Below are 23,897 nucleotides of genomic sequence, written 5' to 3'. Positions count from 1 at the left end.
GTCGCAGTAAGGGGGAAAATTGCAGGTGGGAAAAGTCCCGTTCGGGAAATCCAACCTAGGAACAGGATGAAGCCCTGGTCTCAGGTACTATTAGGACCTACGTTTGGAAATATATGGCCAAGTCGTAGAAAGCGTTTTGTATAGGGGTTTGCGCCGCGGTAGCCCAAGCAGGCACATCAGACGAGTCCAGATCGAAGTGAGCGCACATCGTGATTACTGTCGTCAACACTGTACCGTCGGTCGCTTTGGCGACAGAGTGGCCGTTGTTGCCTTTGCCCGAGAGCTGCGGGACGGTGGCGTTGGCGCATACACCGTACTTGAAGCTTTGTATGGACCAGTAGTAGAACATGCCGAGACTCGTCACGTTTGCCTGCATTGCAGCACCAGCGTAATTTACGCCAACGTCGAAATCTGTGAAACAGGTCAAGGGCTGGCTTGGACGCATGTGCGGGCGACCCACCTGAGCCTTGCATGGCACCCGAATCCACGCCAGTTATGGACCACGCGAAAGCGCCACTGGGGGATGCATATATCATGTCTCCCTTTTACCAGAATGAACCCCCGCGCAAATTCAGAATGGATGAGCCTTAGGCATACCACTTGGAGGGTCCGTACTTGGCACTTCGTCTTCGTATCATGCTGACTTGGCATGGTCGTCCTTAGTACGGTGGTGTAAGAAGGTTCTCGTCCTTGCGTCAAGACATTCTAATAATGCTGCGTTCATCAACGACCCTCGACTGTGATGGTTATATCCCACCCATGTTGTCAAGGCGGCGTAGACCACTATCTATAGATCGACGAGTTGGTGTGTTTGGCTATGAATACTGTACGAATATGGCGGGGCTCACTGAAAGCGTTGCAAGAATGCTGATTGTCAGCTTCTTACGCCGCCATGGTCTTGTGACGGGGTAACTGCCATGAGACTTTGATTAGTTACTGTCGAGTTGCATGTTCATTGCCACTCGCTAGCTGATGGGTAGTATTGAGATGATTTCCTGCACCGTGGACAGCATGGCTGATACGAGGGTCCCCGTAAGGGAGCGGTGAGGGAGAGTGCGAGCGTGTAGGTCTCATGGCGCTCGCATGCCGATTGATAAGTAGGCTACAGACGTCGGCTAAGCCTACTAGAGCAAATAATGAGTGGAAGCCATCACCTGGCTAGGCGCCCAGGAACATCATGCGAACGTAACTTGTCCGTGCGCACCGGCGCTCGGCAAAGGGTAACCTGACATAAGTCCTGAATAGTAACTTACGGTCTCGACGAAATGCCCGCATCCAGTGCACTCGATGTGATCGATCGAGAAGGTTGCGCTCCGAAAGATCACCGGATGAGAACGTTTGTCTGCTACGGTACTCTACAGTCGAGCAGTCAAACGGATAAGATGCGAGGGAGCAAAATTGCGCGTTATCGCTCGCATCGCCGAACAAACATGAATAACACCATGAGCCACGGTCCTCGCCGCTCGCACACAAATCACTCACTGCAACACTCGAAGTTGCTGCTGCCGACAATTTCTTCCAGCTAAGTGCCGCAAGTAAGGGTTCATGCCTGGGCCTGGAACGTGGAAACCAATGCGTTGGCGATGTTCCCTGATGGTGCTGCGCGCGAACGCCGCAACACCTGAAACACAAGGACCTTCAACGACCGGTTCATTTCCGAGTTGCCCGAAGAAAACACACCTCCGTTACTACATAAAGCAGTCATTTGTGTGTTGGGGATGCACTTCACCAAGCTACTTGAGTGAAATGAATAATGACAAGAAGCAACGCATTTGTTGCATTCCAATACAGCTGTCCCGGATGATAATGAGAAAGTTTTGTCTCTCCGTCCAAGTCGTTGCCTAATTGGGAAGATTTGCGCGTATACAAGGCTGTATGCATATCTACAGCGCCTTGCTGGTGATGCCAGTGAATGATGAAAATATGAGCCTCTAGCATATGTACATACTCATCGTGATGGCATGACTTGCCCATATTGGGATTGGGATCAGGAAGGAGCGTCGAGCCGCGTCGCGAAAAAAACGATGCAACTTTCGCATTGTCATCCAGACCAGCCAGAAGAATCGATTCATTGACGATGAACACATCAATGGCTTACATATCTGTCGCTACATTCAATATTGTGATATATAGACTTAATCACGCTCGTACATAGCGTCACGCTCGGTGTTCGCGTTGGACTCACCGTAAATGTCGTCATGCTCAAGAACGGATTTGGAGTGTTCCTTAGCGCCTTCAGAGACGTTCGGATCTTTGCGGTCAACCCCGTCAAAAACGTTATCATGCGAGAGGTTTTACCCACTGTTGAGGGTCGCCTTGTGGCCACCCGCGACGTTGTTGGGATTCTTAGCGTGCTTGGGCTGGTCGAGGAAGCCAGACTCCTCGATCTCGGAGAGCGCCTGGCGCGAATGTTCCTTCGACTGGTCGGACGTGTTCGGGTTGTTGATGTTTGCTTTGTGGCCGCCAGCAACATGCATGCGCAGAAGTGATATCAGCGCAACGCGGAGGCCCAAGGTCGAGCGCGCACACGTTTCCGGGATTAACCATGGCGAAGGAGTGGGGAAGAGGTCAGGCAGAGGTTGATTGATTTATGTGAGTGAGGATTGCGCTGAGTACGTTCGATATCTCCCAGTGGTTGTTTGCGAGGGTTTATATACTGACGCGCACCGTGCCATGGTCACTATAACTTCAACTCAAGAAGCGTGGCGGCCTGAAGTATTGACGTAAACGGTCCAACATCCGCCTGTTCAGTGCTTCTCTGCGGCAACGCATCGTAACTGACCGCAGCGGTATGACCGAATGAGGAAACGATTCACCCCGAACGGGAAACAGCATAGCCACTCAGTACTCAGCCCCAGCCTGAGTTTCTTGAGCGATACCCGTGCGGTTGTTTTTTATGTGAAGTCATGGAACGAGCGGGTGCACGTATTAATAATCCAGGTACGTAGATTACATGATTGAAAAGGAGCTAAGCGAATAATCACAAATAATGAGGAAGAGAGTGTGCGCTCCTATGCAGTCACTCCCTAACCATTCATGTTCTCAATGCACTTCACGCTCGGATCCCGGCGAACGCTCAAAGTAGCGGATAGGCTTTGTCGAAGAACATGTACTTGGCGTCACCGAGTCGATGTGTTTAAAGAAACCATACTGTTCGGTACCTGAACTAAGGTTATCGTGGCGGCAAATGTAACAACGACCCGTCATACCGAGTATGTGGTTAAACCACCAAACCTCGTTGAGGATAGTGCCGTTTCCAGCGCAACCAAGAAAAGGGACAGCGCCGGCCTGAACTTTCAGAGCATTCTGTATTTGGCTCAAACTGTAGGCCGTCTTGTTGGAGGGTACAATGCCAGCTCTTCGGATGCGACGTAAGCGACAAGGTAAGCAGGGGAAAGAAAATGATATCATACGAAGCCAGTATGTCGTAAGTCTGACATTATGATCAGTACAGCATAGGGAAAGGAGGCTGATCAATGGCATACAGGGAACATCTTGAAAGCTCTTATAACGGCATCGAAGAAATTGATAACGTCTTCGTGTTTTTTGTAACCGGGCTCGAAGCAGGAGACATCAAAAGTCGAGGTGCAAGTTGCGTGCTTGGAGAACTAGAGGGTTACCTGTGCGTGAAAGTACATATATACACACATAGCTCTGGGGCGTACCTCGTGAGCCCAGAAATCGGTGTTGGGAGCGCCTTGGTTGATCCAAAATTTGTTCACTGTCCATAATTAGCAACACGTCGAGGTGAAAAGACTCTGAGTTACTGTATTCCAAAAGGTCGAACCGTCCAAAATCCTTGATGAATGTATCTATGGTAGTGCCATTCCATGGAGGGATCACAGTACCGTTTGGCAAGATTGCCGGGGAAGGTTGGGGATCGAACTGCCGGGAGAAATCACAGTATTGCTCGAACGATCTACATAAACATAGATGAATGAGAGGGTAGCGGACGATGTATTGCCGGACTCGCCCGTCACAGTTGTCAGGCCTGACATGACATGAGAATAGCCCCCGGACGCATAGGGACGCAGCAGACTGACCATAGCCCGTGAATTCCCCATGAACCTCGAGGAAGGAGTTGTCCCTTGTGCTCAAGGCCTGTCCATGTATCCCAAAACTGTGTCTGAAGCACGAGTCCTCCCGGTGATGGAGAGCAACAAGCGTTCCGGACGACCGTGGTGTTCTCACACGAGAAAAATGATGGTTCGTCGAGACAGGCGGTCAGATTCGGAATAGTATAAGGACTCGAAGAGAGTGTGCGAGGTGGATAGCCCAAAGACACTACTGCGATGATAGCTAACGCCCACGACATCTTGTAACGTAGTAGGTCGTTCCTGACGGTGATCGAATGCTGGCCGCGTCCACCGGTTCCAAGCACCTCTTATAAACCTCGGATAGCAAACGTGCGGTGGGTTTTCTCGAGTTTAACGGCACATGGAGCTGTCGTTGCCGCATTAATAGCTCGGAAACATATGCTGAGAAAGGCGATGTTTTCAGGGAGCGGGCGCGGAAACGTAATCAGGTGATCGCGGAGAAGAGTGCGCGGGGTGGCGGGAATACGGCCTCGGCCAACAACATGCCCTATGTAAGTAGCGGCTTAGTCCAGCCAGCTTTCTGAGCGCAAAGACCATCAACAACGTCAGGAAATGCATCTGCTTGGATCTCCACCCTGTAAAATTTCAAGCAGACGAACGCAATAAGTATCGTAAGTAAGTATAGTCTAACCTAGTGCAACTCGTCATGCATGTCATGTGCGAGCATGCCGCTGATCAAGCGCGTTATCGGGCGACTATATAAGTATGACTTCGCAGCCTTTCATACGAACTTTAGCATTCGCATGTTACCATGGTTCGCCCTGCACTCCTACTAGTGTTCTCCGAACCAGGTCCTGATGTGACACTGTCTGAATTCCATGACTGGTACTGCAATGTGCGCATAGCGTAACGAAAGATTTCTAACAGGCGAGTTCGCAGGTATGACGGGGAACATGTCCCTCTCAGAGTCAATACTCCCACCTTCCGCACATGGGAGCGTTGGGAGCAAGCAGATGGGCAGAAGCCTTCATGGGCGGCAAGCTATGACCTGGAAAGTTACGCAGCGATGCAGGAACGGCCATATACCACGTTGGCGGAGACGCGCAGCGAGCGAGAGAAGGAGCTGCTGAAACGCGTGCAGCTACTGGATAGGCGGACCTACGAAGCCTACGATGCGCACACGATGCCAGCCCCGTCGAACCTCTACGATCCTGGCATTTCAGCCCCCATCGTGGTATTCGTATCGAACGAGATCAAGTCGGAGGACGAGGCGGAGTGGAACCGGTACCAGGACGAGGAGCACATCCCGTTGCTATCGAAGGTGCATGGGTGGATCAGGAGCAGGCGGTTCGTGCTGAAGGAGTCTGGACGGATGGGGGTCGACGCAGAGAGCACGGCAGAGCAGGAACCGCCACCGAAGTATCTCACCGTCCACGAGTGGGCGTCGCAGGCGGCGTTTGAGACGGAAGAGTACAAGAAAGCGATGGATACGGCATGGCGGCAGAAGATCATGCCGAGTGTGGTGGCACGAGAGCGGAGGGTGTTCAAGTTTCTGCGGCGGTGGGACAGAGACTAGATAGCGGTTGACGCGCGGATGTACGACATACATGCAGACCAATCGGTGTTGTTGCACGAGTTGCGAGGGGCGGACCAGTGAGAGGCGCACGGGACGCACGAGGGCGGATCAGGGCTCGCTGGGAACCGTCGTTGGATCGTCGTGGCCACCGCCCCTGATGACGATCAGCGACCGCCAGCGACGCCGTCGCCATCGCCGTCGACGGTGCGTGGCGATCATGTCCTATCATATCTTCCTGGAGACGCATGATCCTCCGCGACCCCGTTCCTGGCCATGCGGTCTCTCCGTCACCGCACTCGCTCTTCACCACCGACATGCGCCCCCATAAAAGTCCTCCGTCGTCCACTGCGCATACCAGCTTTGCTCGCCCAGGTCCCCCTCTCTCGTACACCGACACGGAATGGCCGCCACCTTCACCCTCGTTGCGCTCCTTGCGGCTGCAGCCAGCACCCATGGTCACCTGCTCTCCGTCCCCAACACATACCCCAACCTTACCCAGTGTTTGGGCGTCAATGCCGTGACCGAGTTCTCCTGCGAGAACACCACGACCATCAAGAACACCTGCTGCACACCGACTCCTGGCGGCCTCGTGCTGCAGACCCAGTTCTGGAGCACGTACACCGGGCTGGAGAAGAAGGGCCAGCTTCTTCCAAAAGACTCGTGGACCATCCACGGCCTCTGGTACGCCTCATATATGACGAGTCCTTAGACAATACTCACAGCCTTGCTCAGGCCCGACAACTGTGACGGTTCTTACGAACAATACTGCGACCTTTCTCGTCAATATGATCCCGACCCATCACCCGCGGTGCTTCCCGACGGTACCGTTGTTCCTGCCTGGAACGGTACCAGCATCGACCACTGGATCAAAGACTTTGGCCGCCTCGACTTGCTTGACTACAGTATGTGCCTAGTTGGTGTCATCGTTCTTCCGGGTCCCGTCTGATCTGTTTCGCCTCAGTGGAAAAGTACTGGATCAACCAAGGCGCGTCAAACACGGACTTCTGGCAGCATGAGGTACGATAGGTATATGCCCACCACGTCCCATTCCGCTCAATGGCATCTTGTAGTTCTCCAAACATGCGACCTGCACTTCCACCTTCGACGTCGCTTGCTACGGCGAGAACTACAAGAAGCACCAAGACGTTGTAAACTTCTTCGACGCCGTCATCCGTGCCTTCAAGCAGTATCCTGCACGTAACATTTTCCAGCTCGATGACGTCTTCACGCTAATTCGCGTTTCAGACGTTCGACATGCTCGGTGCCGCTGGTATCTTGCCTTCCAACAAGACGACCTACAGCCTGTCCCAAATCCAAAATGCGCTTGCAGCGCAGACAGGCGCCATCCCGTACATCGGGTGCAAGAATTCCACTGTCCTGTCGGAGATTTGGTACTTTTCTCATGTGCTCGGTTCCGGTCAGTTGTCATTCGATGCCCTAACGGTAACAAATACTCACCACCGTAATTCAGAACAATATGGGCGCTTCAAGTCCATAAACAGCACGACGACTAGCAGCTGTTCGACCACCGCGCCTATTTGGTATTACGAACGCACAAAAACTTCGGAACACGAGGTCCGCAAATAGACATCCGCATGTAAGACATCCACATGTATGCATATCGTGCGTTCCAAAATAGAAGTCCGGAGCGACGACAGAGCAGAATGGTGTGGTGTGCTACTCGGGCTAGTCGTCCCAGTCCTCATCAACCGTCCCAAGTACCTCCAGCCCCTCGTTATTTGGCTGACCCTTCCGTTCCTTTGATCGTCTCGGCGGGGAGCGTGACTTAGACGTAGACTTGCGCGTCGCGGCCCGTGTATCACTCCTCCCGTGCCTGTCGTCGTGATCGGGTTGGTTTTCACCGATATGTTCTTCGTTGTGACCCGGGGTCGTGCTCTGTTCCCCCACCACATCGGCCGGGGTGGCGATCTCGGGCGTTGGTCCCGAGAAATCTTTGCCGGTTAGGCGGGACAACGTTTGCATGTCTGACGTAGAGGCAGTCAATGCACGGCATGATTAACGTCGACTGCCCAGCAGCGTACCGTAAGGCAGGCGATTCTTGAGGCAGTATGTTATACGGTTGGGATTGCGTTTATCTTCCGCTTTGAACTTGTTCTTGCACGCCTTTCGATCCCTTCCTGGGAGGATCAGGGAAATGAGTTCGTAGTTCTCACCGAATTGTTGCAGTGCCTGTACAATAAGTCAGCGTTTCGTTGCGAGCATGGCGACGGATGATATTCACTTGGAAGAATAATTCAGTCTCTTCTGCACTCCATCTTGACCCTCTCGCTTTCTTGCTGTAAGACATGGAATTCACGAACTTGGTCGCGTCCGATTCTTCGACGTGCGTATATCCTTCCATATTGGTGTCCTCGTCCTCCGCACGATCCACGTAGAGAGACTGCTCGTCGACAACCATCTCGCCGTTCGGACCGATACGGACCTGCACGTTGTACTTGCTTGTCCCCACCGCCTGGTCATAATCGAAATTACCGTCGGATGGATCTTGTTCTGAGGTGGTGGAAGTGGCTTGCTGCCGAGTCACTCCCGCACTAGTGGACGGATCCCCTGCTGCAGGCTCATCTGGAGTATCTTTGCCGGCATGGTCTACATTATCCTCCGTAGCAGGTCGATCGATTCCCACGTCCTCGTCTGGGCGTCCATATTTCTTTGCTTCCCGTGCAGCCAATATACGGGCACGTTCGGTCTTGCTCGCCGCCTTCCAGTTCGCGTGGTTCTGGCGAATGAGGGCCGCTTTGGAGCTCACCCTACCCACCCCAATGTCACTGCAGAGCGCGGCCATGGTGACAGCTGTGGGATCAAGCTCTTCGCCGGGATCAAGGTCTGCGTCGAAGGGAGGCGGTGACGGAGCTCCTCGCCGGCCGCGTTTCCGCGAGGGAGAAGTGGGAGTGCTTGAAGAGCGACGTGGACGTCCCTTCGCCAAATCCGCGCCAGCTTCCGCGTCTCCAAGTTCGTTACCGGCAGGTTTCTTCGCGCGCTTGCGTTTGGCCGAGGTAGCGTCCTGTGCGGAGCCAACAGCCTCCGCCGTTTCAGAGCCCTTCTCCTTGCGAGGGTGAGGCTTCCTACGTGCTGGCGCTGAACTGCCGTCATTCTCGCGCGCGGTATGTGCTCGTGTTTCAGTGGCTTCTGATAAATCTGTAGGACCGGCAGGAGCTGTTCCTTCGGACGGTATCATTATTTCATGGTCACTGGGGAGAGAGATGGTTCCACAGGCGTTGCTGAATGGAACGACTTGAGGCGCTGACGGTTGGGTAGGTATCTGTTCCTTCGGCTCTGGCAAAGAGGAATGCCTATAGTACGCAAATGGTTTAGGTCAGAACCACGGAAATGAGTGCGATGTGTGCTCACGCAGGTTGTTTTCGAGGAGCCCGTGAGACTACGGGTGGAATTTGTCTGGATCGCCCAACCACAATGGAGTTCCCCTTGGTCACGCGGGTAACCACCGGATGAGGTTCGTCCTGGTCCGTTGTTTCCAATGTGTCTCTTGAAGGCAGCGGAGGGGATACGAGCGGGTTCGCGTACACATCCTCATCGTTTCTTGCGTCACCGTATCGATGTTCTTCGGATGAACGAGAGGGAGGGGCGGCATCAGTAACTTGCCCGCCCGCCAGTTGGACAGGAGATGAGGTTTCTGCTGCAGCTGACGGCTGCCGAGAAGTGGATATGCTTCTGAGCCGGGACTTGACAAGAGGCTTGAACGAGGTGCCCCCCTTCTCTATACATGCCGATGTGAGTGCAGCCTCCTGCAACCGGGGATGTGCAACTCACGGACGCGGGTTGACATGATCGTTCGAGGTTGTGCAGAAGCGCGCGCGATCACGTGCAGCAGCGCACTCATTAAGGGGTGAACGCCCACCGCTTGCCTGCGATCATGGCGGCTGCGATAGAACTGCCCTTAGGACCTTACCCGGACTGGGAGCTCGAAGACAGCGACGCAGAAGACTCGCTGAACGATGTAGCGGACAGGTGCGCCTGGTTACGCTCCGAGTGCCAGGATGATCGAGATAACTGTAGCCGCCGGATAGCTTCACCGTCTTGCAGACGTTGAGACAGTGTACGCCGCGTGATCTGCTCCGCTTTATCTGTCTTGACATCGCGCTCAATTAGCTCGCCAGAGATGGCTGCAATCGAACTTGCCGAAATTCTCAGTCAAAGCTCGCTCAGGAAAACAACCTGATGTCGTACCACCTCCGCATATCTCTCGCACACTTGGGAGATGTGATGTAGAGATAGGACCACATTCATTCATCAATACCACAATTGTCGAGGTGAAGTATACGCCGGCACAACCCACTCCCTCCACCGCATCTAGCTCGGTGTCGTCCGAGCTTATAGCCCAAGTCAACCGGGCAGCGGCAAACAGCCCCCAACTCACTGCGCTACTACATACTGCCGCCACGGGACAAGCGACACCAGAACAACTCAGGACGCTGGGTCTACTGATACAGGCGCTTCCTACAGCACCTGTCCAATCCACAGTCACGCCATCTCAGCCGTCTTCCTCGTGTCCGCCTACCGGCTTCGACCTGGTGCTTGAATTCCGTGAAAAAACCTCCACCAGATGGCTTTTCCCTCGGAAGCCGGCGGTATGTGAGCGAGTCGCGGCCACGCAATTCAACGCCGCTCCTACGATACTTGTGACTACGGTGGTCGAACCTGCCTCAGCGCTGCCTGATAGTAACTCAGGGTCTGGACAAGCGCCTGTGGTCACGTTCCGTTTCATGAATCCGCCTGCCGGTCTATGGGAACTACTTCAACAATGGGCAGGTGGAGAGCAAACGATGCACAAAAACGAATCTATCCTGCAAAGCATCGTATGGCTCTGGGTTTCTGCCATCCTATATGCACTGAATAATTTTCAGATCGAATCTCTGCCCGAGCGCCAGTATGTACAACATCGATTGCCAGATGGTCCACTCCTTAACACCTTGCGAGACGTACGTGTTAGCTGCGCTGCATGTGCAGGTTTCTGCGTGCTCATGCTTCCGCAGCGATTCGTTCACCGTTACTCTATGAGACCTATTGACCCTACAGCTCCCGAGAACTTGGCTGCCTCTGCCCGCAAAAATTCGGCGACCCGAAAGCGGAAACAGGCCGATTCCAAAAGCAGGGTGCAAGGGCCGAGCCTGGAATCACCCAACCAGAGGGTCGCGGATCAGGCTTCCTCGTCAACAGCGATGATAACGTCGAAGATGGAACAGGGAGCGGTGGCCACAGCTGTTCGTCCGGATACATCGCCATGGCCGACAGAATCTCAGGAGACTGCTCTGAACAACCCAGCCAGCGGGTCAGCTTTGGGCGATCCCTTGCCTACTAAGAGGAGGCGCAGCAACACCATTCTGCAAGCTGCAGCCATCAAGAGGCAGCCCATAGCATGCCACGGCTGTAGAGCTACAGGAGTTCCTTTACTTCTTGGCGGACGTGAGTGCTGTGGTCCATAGGGATGTCCCAATATAAATCACTGCTTCGTCCTAGGTTTCTGTCGTAGGTGCATTGAAGAGAATAGGGTGCCCAATCTTTCGAATCCGTCCTTGATATCAGAGCCCTCAGCATCAACGTCACAGACTCAGCGATAATGACATACGAATGCTACGATGCACTAGCTGCGACTGATGTGTGTATGTCCAATGAGCTTCAGATAGCAAGACAGCCATAAAGATACAGACGAACGAGAGGAAATTCCAGTGAATCGAAAGCGAAGAACCTGCGTTGATTACGAGAATATTCGAATTAACCATCCGAACCACCAGGCTATCACCCCAGCCTCCAATCCAACAATACAACATTGAATCAGGAACGCGAACCACAATCCTAAAGTTCCCATCCAGAAAAACGGGATGATCAACCACCGTAAGCTGGAATCAGCGAGCCACGGAATGCGATAACGAGTGGTTGCAAGGATGGCAACTTTCGCCTCCGCTGCAGCAAGCATAACGCTCGAGATACCGAACAAGAGCAGACCAATCCAGTGCCGAAATGACCGCCGTGGCAAGTGTTCAATTGGGTACCTCTTAGACTCCCCGGTGTATTCGTTGCGATACCACGGGATCACGAGGAATGCTTGCACGTCGTCAGCGATGGTTCGACCGTAGAATCTCCAGAAAGGTGTCACGGTGTCCAGGATAAGGGTCAGCACGTCCATGCCAAATTCCCATAGCTGTTGGTAATGATCCTTGTAGCTCTCCTCCAGGACAGCGATTTGGGAAAGCTGCGAGTGCATGTCATGGTCGGTGGGGCACGCGAAATTCAAGCTACTTACCTCGGGGTAGACCACGGAAACATGAGCCAACGTCTCATTGTACTCCTGCTTCGTGGGCTGATGCGATTCCTTGACCCTCAATAGCAAGTTCGCGACATCTTCTGCCCTCGCCATGATGTCGCTGCGCTCGCTTTCCAACTGCTCCAGAAGGGTGGCTAAGGCTTTGACAGGCGGGTCAAATAGACCGCTGTCCGGTAGCAATGATTGCTCATCCGCGCCTGATTGGGCAAATAGGTCGAGTACTTCACGCTGGCGCTGGATCCTACGATGAATATCCTCGACGGCTTTCCAGCCCCTCAGTCGGCGAGCTGTGCCACTGACTGCTGCCGGATCGTGGGAGAACGCGTCCACAACATCAGACGATATCCAGTTGGCGGTCCCGTTGGATAGCCCTGCGACGGTAGTTTGAACATCATGGTATTCATTGACAATACCAGAAACACGCTTGAGCAACTGTCTCAACCTGTGGTTCTGCGCTGAGACGTCTTCCAGCAGTCTGTTGGCGAGGTCAGAAAAGGCTGAGTTGAGATGCAATGGGCATTCATACCGGGACTTCTTCTCGTAAGCCTCTCGCTCACCCTCCTCATTTGCAACCCGCTGGTGACTGGGAACCGTCTCCAGCCGAGGGCGCTTGTCAGAGGATGGTAAAGAGATACGCATAGCTCGAGGCGTCGTGAGGTACGTGCCCTCTCTTGGGACAGCGGCGTTCGGCTCCGTCTGAGATCTCCTGTACTCCAACGGTGGACGAACTTTCACGGTGTCAAGGGGGAACGGTTTGGCAGTCGAAGATCCCGGTAACTCCGTCTCCAAATCTTCGTCGGCTTTGACATCATGCCGAGACCCTCCTTCATCGTCGTCACCAGTATCTCGGTTGGGCACGTGCAGTGCAGAGGGACGCATGATAGCTTTAGGTTGCTTCTGGGTATGTAGGCCCGATACAGGGCGGCTTTGAGCGTCATCTGATATCGAACTGCGTTCGAAGGACTCTCTCGCTGACGAACGACCGTCGTCACTGTCGTGGCCGCGACCGCTAAAGCGCTTCGCAAAGTCACGGCGATGGGAAAGACTGTTTGATGGCGAGTGCCCGGGCGATGGGCCATGAGGGGGTAGGCGAGGAAGATTGATACTACTGAGGGAGCTTCGGGGGCTGTCGACCATGTACGCCGCCTTGTGGCCAGTCGAAGAACCGTTTATGCTGTGGATGGAATGGCTGCCGCGGGCATGTCGTCTGGACTCGACGGAAGGCTCGAACGAGACATCATACGCGTGGCTAGATTGAGTCCTTGATCTCGCCGCTTCCAGAGATAAGAGGGACACTGGGCGAGACCTCACAACATTTTGTGAGTTCCATGACGGTGACTTGTCCAACATGGACATGTCGCCTGTGATAGTGGAGTCCTCCGGGATAGTGGCCATAGCGGCATCATTTCTGGCATGAGCCTTGCAGTACTCTTCGACAATACGTGCAGTCATGAGCCAAGGTAGTCGATTCTGTACTTCAGGCTGTCGACGCTCGAGGTGCTTGAGCCAGGTCAGGGGTTCACTTTGGTCCAAGAAGGAACGGACGATAGGTTCTTGCATATTAAACCACCGTGCAACTTGCGCAATATCCAGAGGCTTATTTCCCGCTGCCAGTGACGGAAACAGTAGACCGTAGCGTCGAGAAAGCTGGTCGCTAGTGATCTGCGCCTTTTTTAAAGTGCGCGGGGATGCCCTGGATTTGATCCTGCTGAGTCTGTCTGCCAACACGTAGCTCGATTCATATGACTTCGAAATCCTAGGCGTTGAAAGGGTGCATTACCTGTGTATAATGAGTCCTGTTGTTCCACGACTCCTGCGGGGGATGTTGACTTGTGTTTTCCCTTGCGCTTCCCCACGGTGAGGCTCCACTTGCGTTCGTGACGTGTGTCTGCGGCGTCATGGACAGACCAGTCCAACGTCGCGCCGTCGTTGACCGATAATGGGACTGGATGCAGAGCAACATCGTTGCCAACGGAAGGACTGAAGTCAATATCAGCCTCTGGCACAGGTGTAGCTGCGTTTGCCCCGAGCGTCCCCCGAATTGACGGAGGAAAAGGTATTGGCGAAGACCTATTGGTTCCGGGCACTATACCGGTAGTGTAGGAGCTGGTATTATTCGTGGGGCTTGACTGTGAACTCCTGACGCGGGCGTCGTGGCGTGCCTTGGCCCGCATGATACGCTGTACATCCTCCACTATTGCAGGATCTGGTTGACTGAATAAGTCAAAATCGGGGGTGTTGTGCACAATTACTCACCATCCTGGGCTTCGAGAGAAATAAGCTCGAGTAGCGCAGATAATCACATGCTCATACCTAAGCTTTCGTTACTGAAGGACCCGAGGCTATTCTTCAGAGCAGCTATTCCGTCCGAAGGTCCAACAGATCCTTTCCCGCGAGGCGAAGAATCAGCCCCCCGAAGACCGGCAGAAGTGACCCATCCTGTAGCAGCGACGGCGGCATTACTACGCCGAGACGGTCCAGCAATCCCGTTTAATCCTTCCAACGAGCGAACGCGTTGCCGAATGTCGTCAATGGGGTCAGCAGGACGTGCGGCTCCTGTTGAAGCGAGGTTCTTCCTCCGTTGGCTTGGAGGTGCCCCTCGACCGAGGCTACTATACGCATTGGACCCGTCGGATGAACCGGACGTACGCGAAAGCTTGTCGCCGGTGAAGTGAATACGTCCTTGGCGATTGCTCACAGTACGTTCATCGGAAGGTACAGTCTCTGCCATCAACGTGGAGGTGGTATGAGTTAGGAGGTCAGCTGCAATGTCCTGTGCGGTTGCAGGATTCCACGGGAGCACACATCAGGCAAAGAGGCCCTTCGGTTGTGCTGCCCCTCGGTTGCACTCCAGCGCTCTTAATGCGCACGTGAATCTCGGCGTTGTTCGGACATGCCGCGTACTCAGTCATCACTACGCTGAGAACGATATTGTACGATGTTAAGCACTTGAAATTAAGGCTCAAGCAGTGACCTGGAGTTCGCAACGCTCGAGCTGCAGGGGGTCTGGATATGTATCACCACATGGAAGGAGGAACTTGGTTTTGGTTTCCATGCGTCGCAAACGTCGCATAGAGGTGCATAGCACCTCCAGAGGAATGGCTCGCGCGATAAAGCACGGTCAGACCAGGGCCGCGATACGAAGACCTTGCAGAGTGCTACCGAAGATTTCGCGGCTACGTGTCGCCCTAAGAGAGCATGCCAACAGCGGTGTTGTGCGAGACTCGTGCTTCATCTGCGCCAGTGTACCTCGAAGGCGCGGAATCCTTGCCCCAATATGCATCGGATACGTGCCGAGCAACTGCAGCACATCTGCATCATAGCCGCAGGCGTCCGCGAGCTCGTTTACGATTGAGAAACAGCCGCAGGAACATGACAGAGGTAAAGGCAGACAGGGAATACCTGATCCCATGTTAATCTTCTACTCTACAGGGACGGATGTAGCAACGCACCAGGTTATTAGATACGACAAATGTGAGTTGGGCACGTCAACTGTCGGTGACCGACCAACCGGAATAGCATTGGCTATCCTCGACGCCGCTTGACCACCGTGTCCATCTTGCTCCTCTTTAGTCATGTCACACACTGCAAGCAGGCATACTTGCTCACCAAATATTTCCTCGATCAACACCGGCTGGACACCGGCTGCTTCTCCGCCGGCATGTTCTGCTAGGGCACCGATGTCAAGCCAATGCCATTCACCGTTCTCCGGGTGGTTGTCTGGAGTGAACCTGTTGCGGTTCTGACCGGTTCTGATGATCCCGTACACCTGCACTGCAGAATCGTCCGATGTTCCACGGCGTAGAGCATTTTCGGCTGCGTCTTTTGTTACAAAACCACGGTCGACCAATACAGTCGAACCGTTTTCTCTGACGAGTGGAGTAACGACGTGGTATCCGTTGGTACCTTCACGCACGCGCGGACCAACCAGGACAGTATGCGCGTGGTCCCACCTTCCGGATAGTACCACTCTTCGATATGCAAAGTTGGATAGCACATCCAGGCTGGAAGCATACATGAGTCATCGGCTTCGAGCGAATTATGCAAGCTTATACTTACTTGACGCGGCTGGGTAATGGCAGTGGATCACGTTCCATCTTCTCCTCCAGCTCATCAATCAATGCAACCTTCCACTTGAGCCTCTTGACCTGCCAGGTACCAAGTGCAAAGCAGGATATAGGTATGAACCCAGTGATGATCATCGCGGCCGTCGAAACGGACGAACCGCGAGCCTTATACGGAGTGGTCGGGTTGGTTGTGGTGGATATGCAACTCCTAGGGGAGAATGCGGATGACAGTTTGTGCGAGTTCCATGCCGAGAAATATGTGCGTGGCCTTCGCACAAAGCGGGCTGCGACGGAGAAAAGCATACAGTACGGATCCGGAGAAGGTGCTTCGCGCCGGGCGTCACGGTGCAGCGCGTATATGACGTAAGCAACTGCCGGGGCTGCGCTCGCCCAAGGCGACCTGCCGCGACGATTATCCTCGCTCCTCATCCTTAACTCACGATGTAAGCCGTTCATTTCACTCGTACAAGGTGGCTGCAGCTGATTGTCTTGTTTGACAGGTACGGGAGTGGCCGCACGCGGCAAACTGGAGGTTTCGATATTGACGGTGACGAGGTCCACTATCCAACTCGACCGGTGGACAAGGACAAGGCGGAATCGGAGCTCGCAATCAACATCAAGAAAGCCACGAATCCAGACGAGACTGCCCCGAAGCAGAAACACGTTCGCAGTACGCCTGCTGTTCACGGTCTATGCTACCTAACTTGGCTCATCAATTATCATTAGAATGCATCGTATATACATGGGACTATCATTCGTCGATATCCTTCTGGAGTGGCTTGCGCGTGCAACCTATCCTATCCGATGAAGTTCAGACCTTCAAGGCGCTCATCACTGTTCACAAGGTCCTGCAAGAAGGCCATCCCATCGTCAGTTTTAAGCAACATACTGTTCTTCGGGTATCGCTTGACCGCCATACTTTATAGACGATCAAAGAAGCTCACGGACAAACAGGATGGCTCGAAACATGCGCTCGGACGGTTGGGCATGAAACCCCGCGGGGTTCGTAGTCAATCATCGTTGGTTGGGGGGAGTACTGACTGAAGCTTTTTAGGGTATGGACCTCTCATCCGCAGCTACGTGCAATTCATCCTTGCCAAACTCCGCTTCCATCGGCTACGGCCCGAGTTCAATGGTCTCTTTGAATATGAAGAGTATATAAGCCTGAAAGGGATAGACGATCCTAATGAAGGGTATGGATACCGAGTTTTGTGGACAAACGACATATACTGACCGAGGGCATGCATCAGCTATGAGACTATCTCAGATCTGATGGGGCTTCAAGACCAAATTGACTCCTTCCAGCGCCTCATTTTTGCTCATTTCAAAGGCTCTGCAAACAACGAATGCCGCATTTCGGCCCTTGTTCCGTTGGTGAAGGAGAGCTGGGGCATCTATCGCTTCATCACGAGCATGCTCAGGGCCATGCATCGTAGTAGGCTTGATTCAGTGCCTGAGATATCCTTATTGCTGATCAACATTTGCAGAGACCAACGACCCAGATGCTCTGGTTCCCTTGGTTCAGCGGTACAACTCTCAACACCACGCTTTGCGCAAGTTTTACTATGAATGCTCAAATCTGAAGTATCTTACCGGCCTTATCAACGTGCCTAAACTCGGTCAGGTAGGCAGCGTGACCCTCTTGTGTTTCGGACCATTGATCTCTGCCAGGATCCTCCTAATCTTACGGACAAAGGCGAGGCGCCTCCCATGCCTGCCCGCCCCACCACCGCACCTGCACCGTCTCCTCCTCCGGTGCCTTCTGCTGATGCCGCCATGGTCAGTGAACAGGCACGCATGCTCAAGGAGTATGAGGAACAGCAGAAGGCACTCCAGGCTGCTCGTGAAGCTGAAGAACGGCGCAGACTCGAGCTCGAGGCTCAGCAACAGCGGGAGTTCGAGGAACGTCAAAGACAGCAAGCCGAGCAGCAAAGACTTGCACAAGAACAGCTTTTGCAACAGCAAATGATGCAGTATAATAACCAGGCTGCAGCACAAGTCCACGAGCTTGAACGTCAGCTCCTCGCTATTCGAGGCGAATACGAGCGCAATCAACTCATGCTCGAGCAATATGATCGAGTATGTAAAATGGCCGGTCTGGCATCGGCAGTGCTGTTATCTGATAAGCGTACCTAGAGAGTGAAAGCGCTCGAGGGAGAGCTTAGCACCGTTGGCATGAACATCGGGCAACAGCTGGCTTCGAAGGATGATTTGATCAAGCAACTTCAAGATCAAGTTACGCTTTGGCGGAACAAATACGAGGCACTGGCCAAACTGTACAGCCAGCTGCGCACGGAGCACCTGGACATGCTGGCGAAGTTCAAGCAATTCCAGCTTAAGGCTAACTCTGCTCAAGAGGCTATCGACAAGATGGAGCGTATGGAGCGGGATCTCAAGGCCAAGAACATCGAGCTAGCGGACATGATTCGCGAGCGCGACCGGGCCAGGTTTGACCTTGATAGACAGAAGGCATCCCACAAGGATGAGCTAGATCGTCTTCGTCGCGAACTGAACTTCGCCAACGAACGAGCGGAAGATGCTTCTCGATCGAAGAGCTCCGAAGTTTCGACTGTCATGTCGAAATACAATCGGCAGCTCACGGAGCTTGAAGATTCCTTACGGGTGATTTTCTCCACTTCGCATTACAGCGTATCGGGTGTGAGCTGACATTGACGTCGACACTGTCAGGCCAAACAACTTCAAATCGACGATTTACTCGCGAAGATTGACGCGCAAGCTGCCGACATGGAGCGCCTCCGTGAGGAGAAGGACCAGGAGATCGCAATCTTGAATGAGGGGATGGACAGCACGATTGCTCAGCTGTCGGAGGCTCAACAGGTAAAATCGACCAGTATGTGATATTGAGACGTACTCAATATATGCTCTTAGCATCAAAACATCGCCGAGGAAGCAACCAACGCGCAAATTGACACTCTGATTCTTGATAACCGGAAGAAGCTCAACCAGATCATCGGTAGGATTTCTTGAAGCTTTCATGACGTCGGCACCGACATTTTTTCTTTTCAGACTCGATCTTGCAAGCTTGCGTGCAGAAGGTTGACAATGCCCTGTATGAATTGGAGTCGCCTACACAAGCGGGCAATCTCAATTCCACGCCTGAATATACCCTTTCGATGATTGAAAAGGCGAATGGAATGGCGACGGACTTTGCGATGGTCTTCAACCTCTACCTTGGTGGCGAAACCGGCGGAGACCACGTCGAAGTCATCAAAGGAGCCAACGAGCTCGCACAATCACTGTCTGACGTTCTGATCAGCACCAAAGGCATCACTCGGCTAGCCCCCGATGACGACGCTTCGGATAAAATCATCAACCAGGCCAGGACAGCTGGAGAGTCGGGGTTGCGAGTTTTCCTGAATCTGCAATCGTACAAATTGGATCTCATGCAACCTGCGGCAAGGAAGGAGGTTGCGATGCGCAGCAATGGAGAAGTTCGAGCGGCCCTCACCAAGCTATCGGAGATCATCGACGGGCTCGTCCCCAAGGGCAACAAGGGCGGCGCACTGGCGAAAGCCAACGGCGATCTTGGCGATCTCGTAGAGCAGGAGATGATGGGCGCCGCGCAAGCCATCGAAGCTGCCACGGCCCGCCTGCAGGAGCTCATATCTCGTCCCCGCGATTCATCTCGGTTCAGCGCCATCGATATCAAGGTCCACGACTCGATTCTCGCTGCCACAATGGCAATCGCTAATGCAATTGCACGTCTGATCCAAGCTGCGACAGAATCTCAACAAGAGATCGTCGCCCAAGGAAAGGGTTCCAGCACGACGGCGCAGTTTTACAAGCGCAACAACCGGTGGACCGAGGGCCTCATCTCTGCGGCTCGCGCCGTTGCATTTGCCACGAATTTGCTCATTGAGAGCGCCGACGGCGTCTTGTCAGGTACCCATTCGTTGGAGCAACTTATCGTGGCGTCCAACGAGGTTGCTGCTGCCACCGCACAGCTCGTGGCGGCGTCGCGCGTGAAAGCGAGCTTGATGTCGAAGACTCAGGAACGGCTCGAGTTGGCTGCAAAAGCAGTCACTGAAGCGGTGAAGGCTCTCGTCCGACAGGTCAAGGCGGTATCCGCGAGGCAAGCCGAAGAAGAGGATGTCGACTACAAGAATATGGCAGTGCTCGAGTTCAAGAGAAGGGAGATGGAGCAACAAGTCGAGATACTTAGGCTCGAAAAGGAGCTCGGTGCAGCTCGCCATCGTCTCGGAGCAATGCGCAGAGCAGGATACCACACCGACGAAACAGACTAATTGCTTAGTTACGACCGATTTGTGTATTCTAGCATTGGGCTATGCCGCAGTCTATTTCCGGGGGATTATATGCATGGTCACAGCTACAGATCAAAATATTCCTCGAGGTATCGAAAGGAACGATGGTATGTCCAGTGATTGTATTCACGAAGCAAAGAACGAAGAAATGTGTGGATACCCTCAAAGCATTATGGACCGAATTATAGCGCACATCGTAGAGAATGAGTGGCGCAAAGGATTCAAACTAATAGACAGCATATTAGCAAATAAAAAGGGGCGGAAGGCATCCAATGTCGATAATCCTCATTCCAGAGTATCGCTACGGACGGTGTCGAAAGAGGACCGGTCAAGGTCCAGGAAGTTGTCGGCAACTGGTCGCCGGTCCGAGCGTGCAGGCCCAGACCTCCCGCGTTCGGCGATGTTCCCGTCACCGATCTCGAGAAAGGACGGCTTCTGCGCTTTCGACAGCAGCGTCTGTGCGATGGTCGGCTTGCGCATTGACGGATTACTTCGTCTGATGGGCGGAGGCGATAGGGGGTTGACGGGCACGATGCTCGCACGCTTATTCGCGGTGTTCGTGGGCAGTTCACCGGGGAGCAGGAGTTGGCCGACTGTCTGCTCCTCGACCGTCACTTTCGACACGGTGGGGCGACGTCGTGGTGGTGGAGATAAACCCGTCAAAGGTCTTGGAGGTGGTTGGGTCGAGGACTGCAGCGGCGAGGCAGGAGGGGATTGGGCAGTCGAGGGCCGGGTGGCTAGCGAAGGGTTGGGCGTGGATTTGTACATCATCGAGTGACTCCTCGAAGGCAACGTTGGCGTTATCGTGAGTGGTTGGAAAGAATCAGCACCGAGTCTCCCGCTATAAGGGCGATCCCGTGAACGCATGTTCGCGATGTAACTGGACCCGCCCGACGAGGTGGGGCGATCGGCATGACCGTGGTTGCTGAGCGACATATTCGCCGTGCTGACCGATGTGAATGATGCACCCCGCGAGCGCGTGTATGAGTGCTCGCCATCCTGCTCATCGAATTCCGCCTCGAGCTGCGTGATCTCCGCCGGACTCAGGATCTGCTGAGGTTGTTCCCAGTCCGAGGAATCGGCGAGCGCCTTCTCCGCTGATGTAGACGAGTCATCCCACCAGGGTGATTGAGCGGGCCCGTCGCCGGGCGGAAGCACAGGCGAGGCAGGAGCGGACGGGGAACCGGGCAGCCCCCGGGAACTGTGCTGTTCATCGGTCTGAAGACTGAAGAGGGAGCGCACGTCGTCCTGTTGTGTCGTCTGCGACGCTTGTGTCGATGAACGCCGCAGAGTAGGGCCCGAGAACAGTCGCTTCCTTGGTTGATGCGTGGAACTTGTACTGGCTCTCCTGCTATCTTTCTCGCCCGGTTCTTTTGCGTCCTTACGCGGCGATGCATCGTTGGTAGACGAAAGTCCGAAGGAGCTGGCGTGACGCAGTTGGGTGGGCAAGGGTACAGAAGGCAAGGGCAAACGCGGGGTGTGGAAAGAACGTTGCTTGCGCGGCGCTCTGCCGACGGGATGCGCATGACCGTCGTCACCGACAACTGTAGCTGGAGGCGTGGAACACGAGCTCGCGTATGCGTGGGCGGCTGCGGCCTGACTGCCGAGCGACTGTTGGGAGACGGCTTTCTTCAAGGTCCGGCGACTCGAGTCTATCCTGAGCGGTAGTGTCAAGGCCGGTGTACTCCACATCCTGCTCGGCATGGCGGTCTGCGGGGCAGTATTTCCGACTTGCGGCTCGGCAGACGGGTACGGGTACGGCGGCTTGTCGACAGGCAGAAGCGGCGGAGACCGGCTCAGCTCGAATCCAGCTCCAGCACTCTCCAAAGCCTGTATTATATCGCGATGCGACGATATAGATGAAGCAAAGGAAAGCCGAGTGGATGACCAGTCGGAAGGTTCATCCTCGGCAGAGGGCTCCGTCCGCGCCTCCTGCAGGGGCGGAGGCGGAAGGCCAATCTTTGGGGGCGCCGACGGAGGTGCATGCACACGTAATCTTGTGCTAGACGGCTGGCGAACGATAACCACCGGGGCGTCGGGCGAGTCGCTCCGACTCGATGGGTGTGACGAAGCGGGAGAAGGCGCTGGTCGGGTTTGATCCTTGGGAAGAAAGGTTCCCTCCCGCGAAGTCGAAGATCCCGACTCTGTCTTTCCACGCGGACGTAATGGAGGTCGGGTTGCGGTAGCTGGAGGAGGATTGCTGCGCCTATTGGCGTCTGTCAGTGTGGATGAAGCGGCCTGCCTGGAGGTTGACTGAGATATGTCCATGACGCGGGAGGCAGAGGCTAGTTTGGAGGGCTCTGCGCATGGTTGGCGTGCCTCAATATTACGGGACCTGCGCAGTGGACTCAATTGAATGATACATGGAGAAAAAGGGACTGAATTACGGACCGCGTTTTTCCAGAGCCCGAACTCTCGCCAGTGTGGTACGATAACGAAGAAGAACCAGATGCGTAGGACAAACGATCCGGGATCGGCTTCCTAGCTTTCTGATCCCACTGGGATTTGTCTGAATAGGCGGAGAGGCGCGACCGGTCCTGAGGAGCGGTGGGCGAGACGACATGGGCAGCGAAGGGATCCGGGTCGGAGAGCGTGAGGACGGAACCGCGGTTTCTGCCAGCGTCGGAGGGTGTCCTGGGCTCCGCCTCGGTGGCCACGGTGGAGACCGACCGAGCTGGTGGGCGACCGAGCCTGACCGGCCTCTCTTCCTGTTGGTGGCGAAGAGCGGTTTGGATGAAAGGGGATGCGGGGGGCCTGGATGAGTCTGGGGGGTCTTGTATGGCAAGCTCGGGCTGCTGTTTCTTGGACTTGCCGAGGCCAAATGCGTTGGCGAGCTTGGATGCGGAGGGGACACGTCGGTAGGAGGGGGCACGGAGCTTGTTGGCGGCTTTCTCGTCGGTGGAGTGTGTCGTGTAGGAATGAGCGTGCGTCTGGCGAAGGGAGTCTGGTTGTGCGGCGTCCCTGGAGGATGTGCGGGACCACCAGCGGTTTTGCTGCTGCTGGGGCTGCCAGGGCTGGGACATAATACAGGACGAGGAGGAGGTAGTTACAGCGCTGGCCGCGAGCAGAGTAAACGCCCCGGCGCAGCGTACGGTGGTCGGCCAGAGGAAAACGGGATTAGCCCATAGCCTGCCTGCGCGCGATCACCTTCCCGAAGCTGGGGCACAACGCCAGCTCCGGCTGCTCGGACCCGGCCTCTTTACCCGCGTTGCGCGAACTACGGTGCCCTCAGGGCTCTGATAGCCGCGCCGTATCACGTACTACTTTACGCATTCCCGCCTGAGCAATTTTTCTAGCGACGTTGAAGCGACACGGATCCAAGGCGGCCAGCTTGAGCCAAGTGCGTGAGTACCGGTGAGGCAGCTGGGGCCCGCACGCGTCGGCTTCCTCCCATGCAAGGCGCCCACTGCTCATCTCATCTCGGCGACGTGATGGATCGTTGATCAGACGGCGACAGCGCGGTGCCCTTGCTCATCCCCGACGTCGGCCCCGTCCCGTCCAGCGACGATATCTGAGCCAATCTGGCCTCAAACGTGCATAAACGGATTCTCCCGCGACGCTGGCGAGCGCGCGGCCCCGTGACCCCGGTAGGTAGGTAGGTAGGTCCCGGGAGTTTTCCGCCCGAGCCGTCCC

The 23,897-nt window shown here is 54.7% G+C and overlaps 10 protein-coding genes across 10 annotated transcripts; 3 read left to right on the top strand and 7 right to left on the bottom strand.

The window, feature by feature from the left end:
- Positions 1 to 16: 16 nt before the first annotated feature.
- On the bottom strand, positions 17 to 1,037 carry PUNSTDRAFT_48864 (uncharacterized protein). The gene is made up of 6 exons (XM_007378858.1): positions 967 to 1,037; positions 849 to 912; positions 758 to 787; positions 598 to 705; positions 461 to 542; positions 17 to 411 (listed from the first exon to the last, which is right to left on the bottom strand). The coding sequence occupies exons 1-6, from the start codon at positions 1,011 to 1,013 to the stop codon at positions 98 to 100; spliced, it is 645 nt and encodes a 214-aa protein (XP_007378920.1). The 5' UTR covers positions 1,014 to 1,037; the 3' UTR covers positions 17 to 97.
- A 1,098-nt stretch (positions 1,038 to 2,135) lies between these two features.
- PUNSTDRAFT_129652 (uncharacterized protein) lies at positions 2,136 to 2,477 on the bottom strand (the record flags this gene model as incomplete). The annotated part of the gene is made up of 2 exons (XM_007378857.1): positions 2,136 to 2,251; positions 2,303 to 2,477. 2 exons carry the CDS (start codon positions 2,475 to 2,477, stop codon positions 2,136 to 2,138), a joined length of 291 nt encoding a protein of 96 aa, XP_007378919.1.
- Positions 2,478 to 3,042: 565 nt separating this feature from the next.
- Positions 3,043 to 4,315, bottom strand: PUNSTDRAFT_110146 (ribonuclease T2; the record flags this gene model as incomplete). Its single annotated transcript, XM_007378856.1, has 9 exons — positions 3,043 to 3,161; positions 3,210 to 3,358; positions 3,414 to 3,433; positions 3,486 to 3,608; positions 3,666 to 3,721; positions 3,768 to 3,919; positions 3,974 to 3,991; positions 4,044 to 4,247; positions 4,284 to 4,315. The coding sequence occupies 9 exons, from the start codon at positions 4,313 to 4,315 to the stop codon at positions 3,043 to 3,045; spliced, it is 873 nt and encodes a 290-aa protein (XP_007378918.1).
- Positions 4,316 to 4,848: 533 nt separating this feature from the next.
- On the top strand, positions 4,849 to 5,613 carry PUNSTDRAFT_58204 (uncharacterized protein; the record flags this gene model as incomplete). The annotated part of the gene is made up of 2 exons (XM_007378855.1): positions 4,849 to 4,922; positions 4,977 to 5,613. 2 exons carry the CDS (start codon positions 4,849 to 4,851, stop codon positions 5,611 to 5,613), a joined length of 711 nt encoding a protein of 236 aa, XP_007378917.1.
- Positions 5,614 to 6,013: 400 nt separating this feature from the next.
- Positions 6,014 to 7,221, top strand: PUNSTDRAFT_117614 (ribonuclease T2; the record flags this gene model as incomplete). Its single annotated transcript, XM_007378854.1, has 6 exons — positions 6,014 to 6,294; positions 6,346 to 6,515; positions 6,575 to 6,630; positions 6,684 to 6,806; positions 6,859 to 7,030; positions 7,085 to 7,221. The coding sequence occupies 6 exons, from the start codon at positions 6,014 to 6,016 to the stop codon at positions 7,198 to 7,200; spliced, it is 918 nt and encodes a 305-aa protein (XP_007378916.1). The 3' UTR covers positions 7,201 to 7,221.
- A 408-nt stretch (positions 7,222 to 7,629) lies between these two features.
- Positions 7,630 to 8,809, bottom strand: PUNSTDRAFT_58114 (uncharacterized protein; the record flags this gene model as incomplete). Its single annotated transcript, XM_007378853.1, has 2 exons — positions 7,630 to 7,803; positions 7,856 to 8,809. 2 exons carry the CDS (start codon positions 8,807 to 8,809, stop codon positions 7,630 to 7,632), a joined length of 1,128 nt encoding a protein of 375 aa, XP_007378915.1.
- A 2,538-nt stretch (positions 8,810 to 11,347) lies between these two features.
- On the bottom strand, positions 11,348 to 13,474 carry PUNSTDRAFT_110142 (uncharacterized protein; the record flags this gene model as incomplete). The annotated part of the gene is made up of 3 exons (XM_007378852.1): positions 11,348 to 11,842; positions 11,894 to 12,389; positions 12,441 to 13,474. The coding sequence occupies 3 exons, from the start codon at positions 13,472 to 13,474 to the stop codon at positions 11,348 to 11,350; spliced, it is 2,025 nt and encodes a 674-aa protein (XP_007378914.1).
- Positions 13,475 to 14,853: 1,379 nt separating this feature from the next.
- On the bottom strand, positions 14,854 to 16,268 carry PUNSTDRAFT_117611 (uncharacterized protein). The gene is made up of 4 exons (XM_007378851.1): positions 15,974 to 16,268; positions 15,524 to 15,918; positions 15,367 to 15,472; positions 14,854 to 15,316 (listed from the first exon to the last, which is right to left on the bottom strand). Exons 1-4 carry the CDS (start codon positions 16,114 to 16,116, stop codon positions 15,232 to 15,234), a joined length of 729 nt encoding a protein of 242 aa, XP_007378913.1. The 5' UTR covers positions 16,117 to 16,268; the 3' UTR covers positions 14,854 to 15,231.
- Positions 16,269 to 16,339: 71 nt separating this feature from the next.
- PUNSTDRAFT_123748 (ANTH-domain-containing protein) lies at positions 16,340 to 20,309 on the top strand (the record flags this gene model as incomplete). Its single annotated transcript, XM_007378850.1, has 12 exons — positions 16,340 to 16,344; positions 16,482 to 16,651; positions 16,708 to 16,850; positions 16,908 to 16,983; positions 17,036 to 17,174; positions 17,232 to 17,416; positions 17,469 to 17,605; positions 17,653 to 18,060; positions 18,118 to 18,603; positions 18,670 to 18,819; positions 18,871 to 18,955; positions 19,009 to 20,309. 12 exons carry the CDS (start codon positions 16,340 to 16,342, stop codon positions 20,244 to 20,246), a joined length of 3,222 nt encoding a protein of 1,073 aa, XP_007378912.1. The 3' UTR covers positions 20,247 to 20,309.
- Positions 20,307 to 23,647, bottom strand: PUNSTDRAFT_48860 (uncharacterized protein). Its single transcript, XM_007378849.1, has 2 exons — positions 22,656 to 23,647; positions 20,307 to 22,599 (listed from the first exon to the last, which is right to left on the bottom strand). Exons 1-2 carry the CDS (start codon positions 23,285 to 23,287, stop codon positions 20,550 to 20,552), a joined length of 2,682 nt encoding a protein of 893 aa, XP_007378911.1. The 5' UTR covers positions 23,288 to 23,647; the 3' UTR covers positions 20,307 to 20,549.
- Positions 23,648 to 23,897: the final 250 nt, after the last annotated feature.

This window comes from Punctularia strigosozonata (genome assembly GCF_000264995.1).
Source record: "Punctularia strigosozonata HHB-11173 SS5 unplaced genomic scaffold PUNSTscaffold_1, whole genome shotgun sequence".
NCBI classification, from domain to species: domain Eukaryota; kingdom Fungi; phylum Basidiomycota; class Agaricomycetes; order Corticiales; family Punctulariaceae; genus Punctularia; species Punctularia strigosozonata.
The sequence above is the reverse complement of the archived record's forward strand: the minus strand, read 5'-3'. Positions and strand labels throughout refer to the sequence as shown.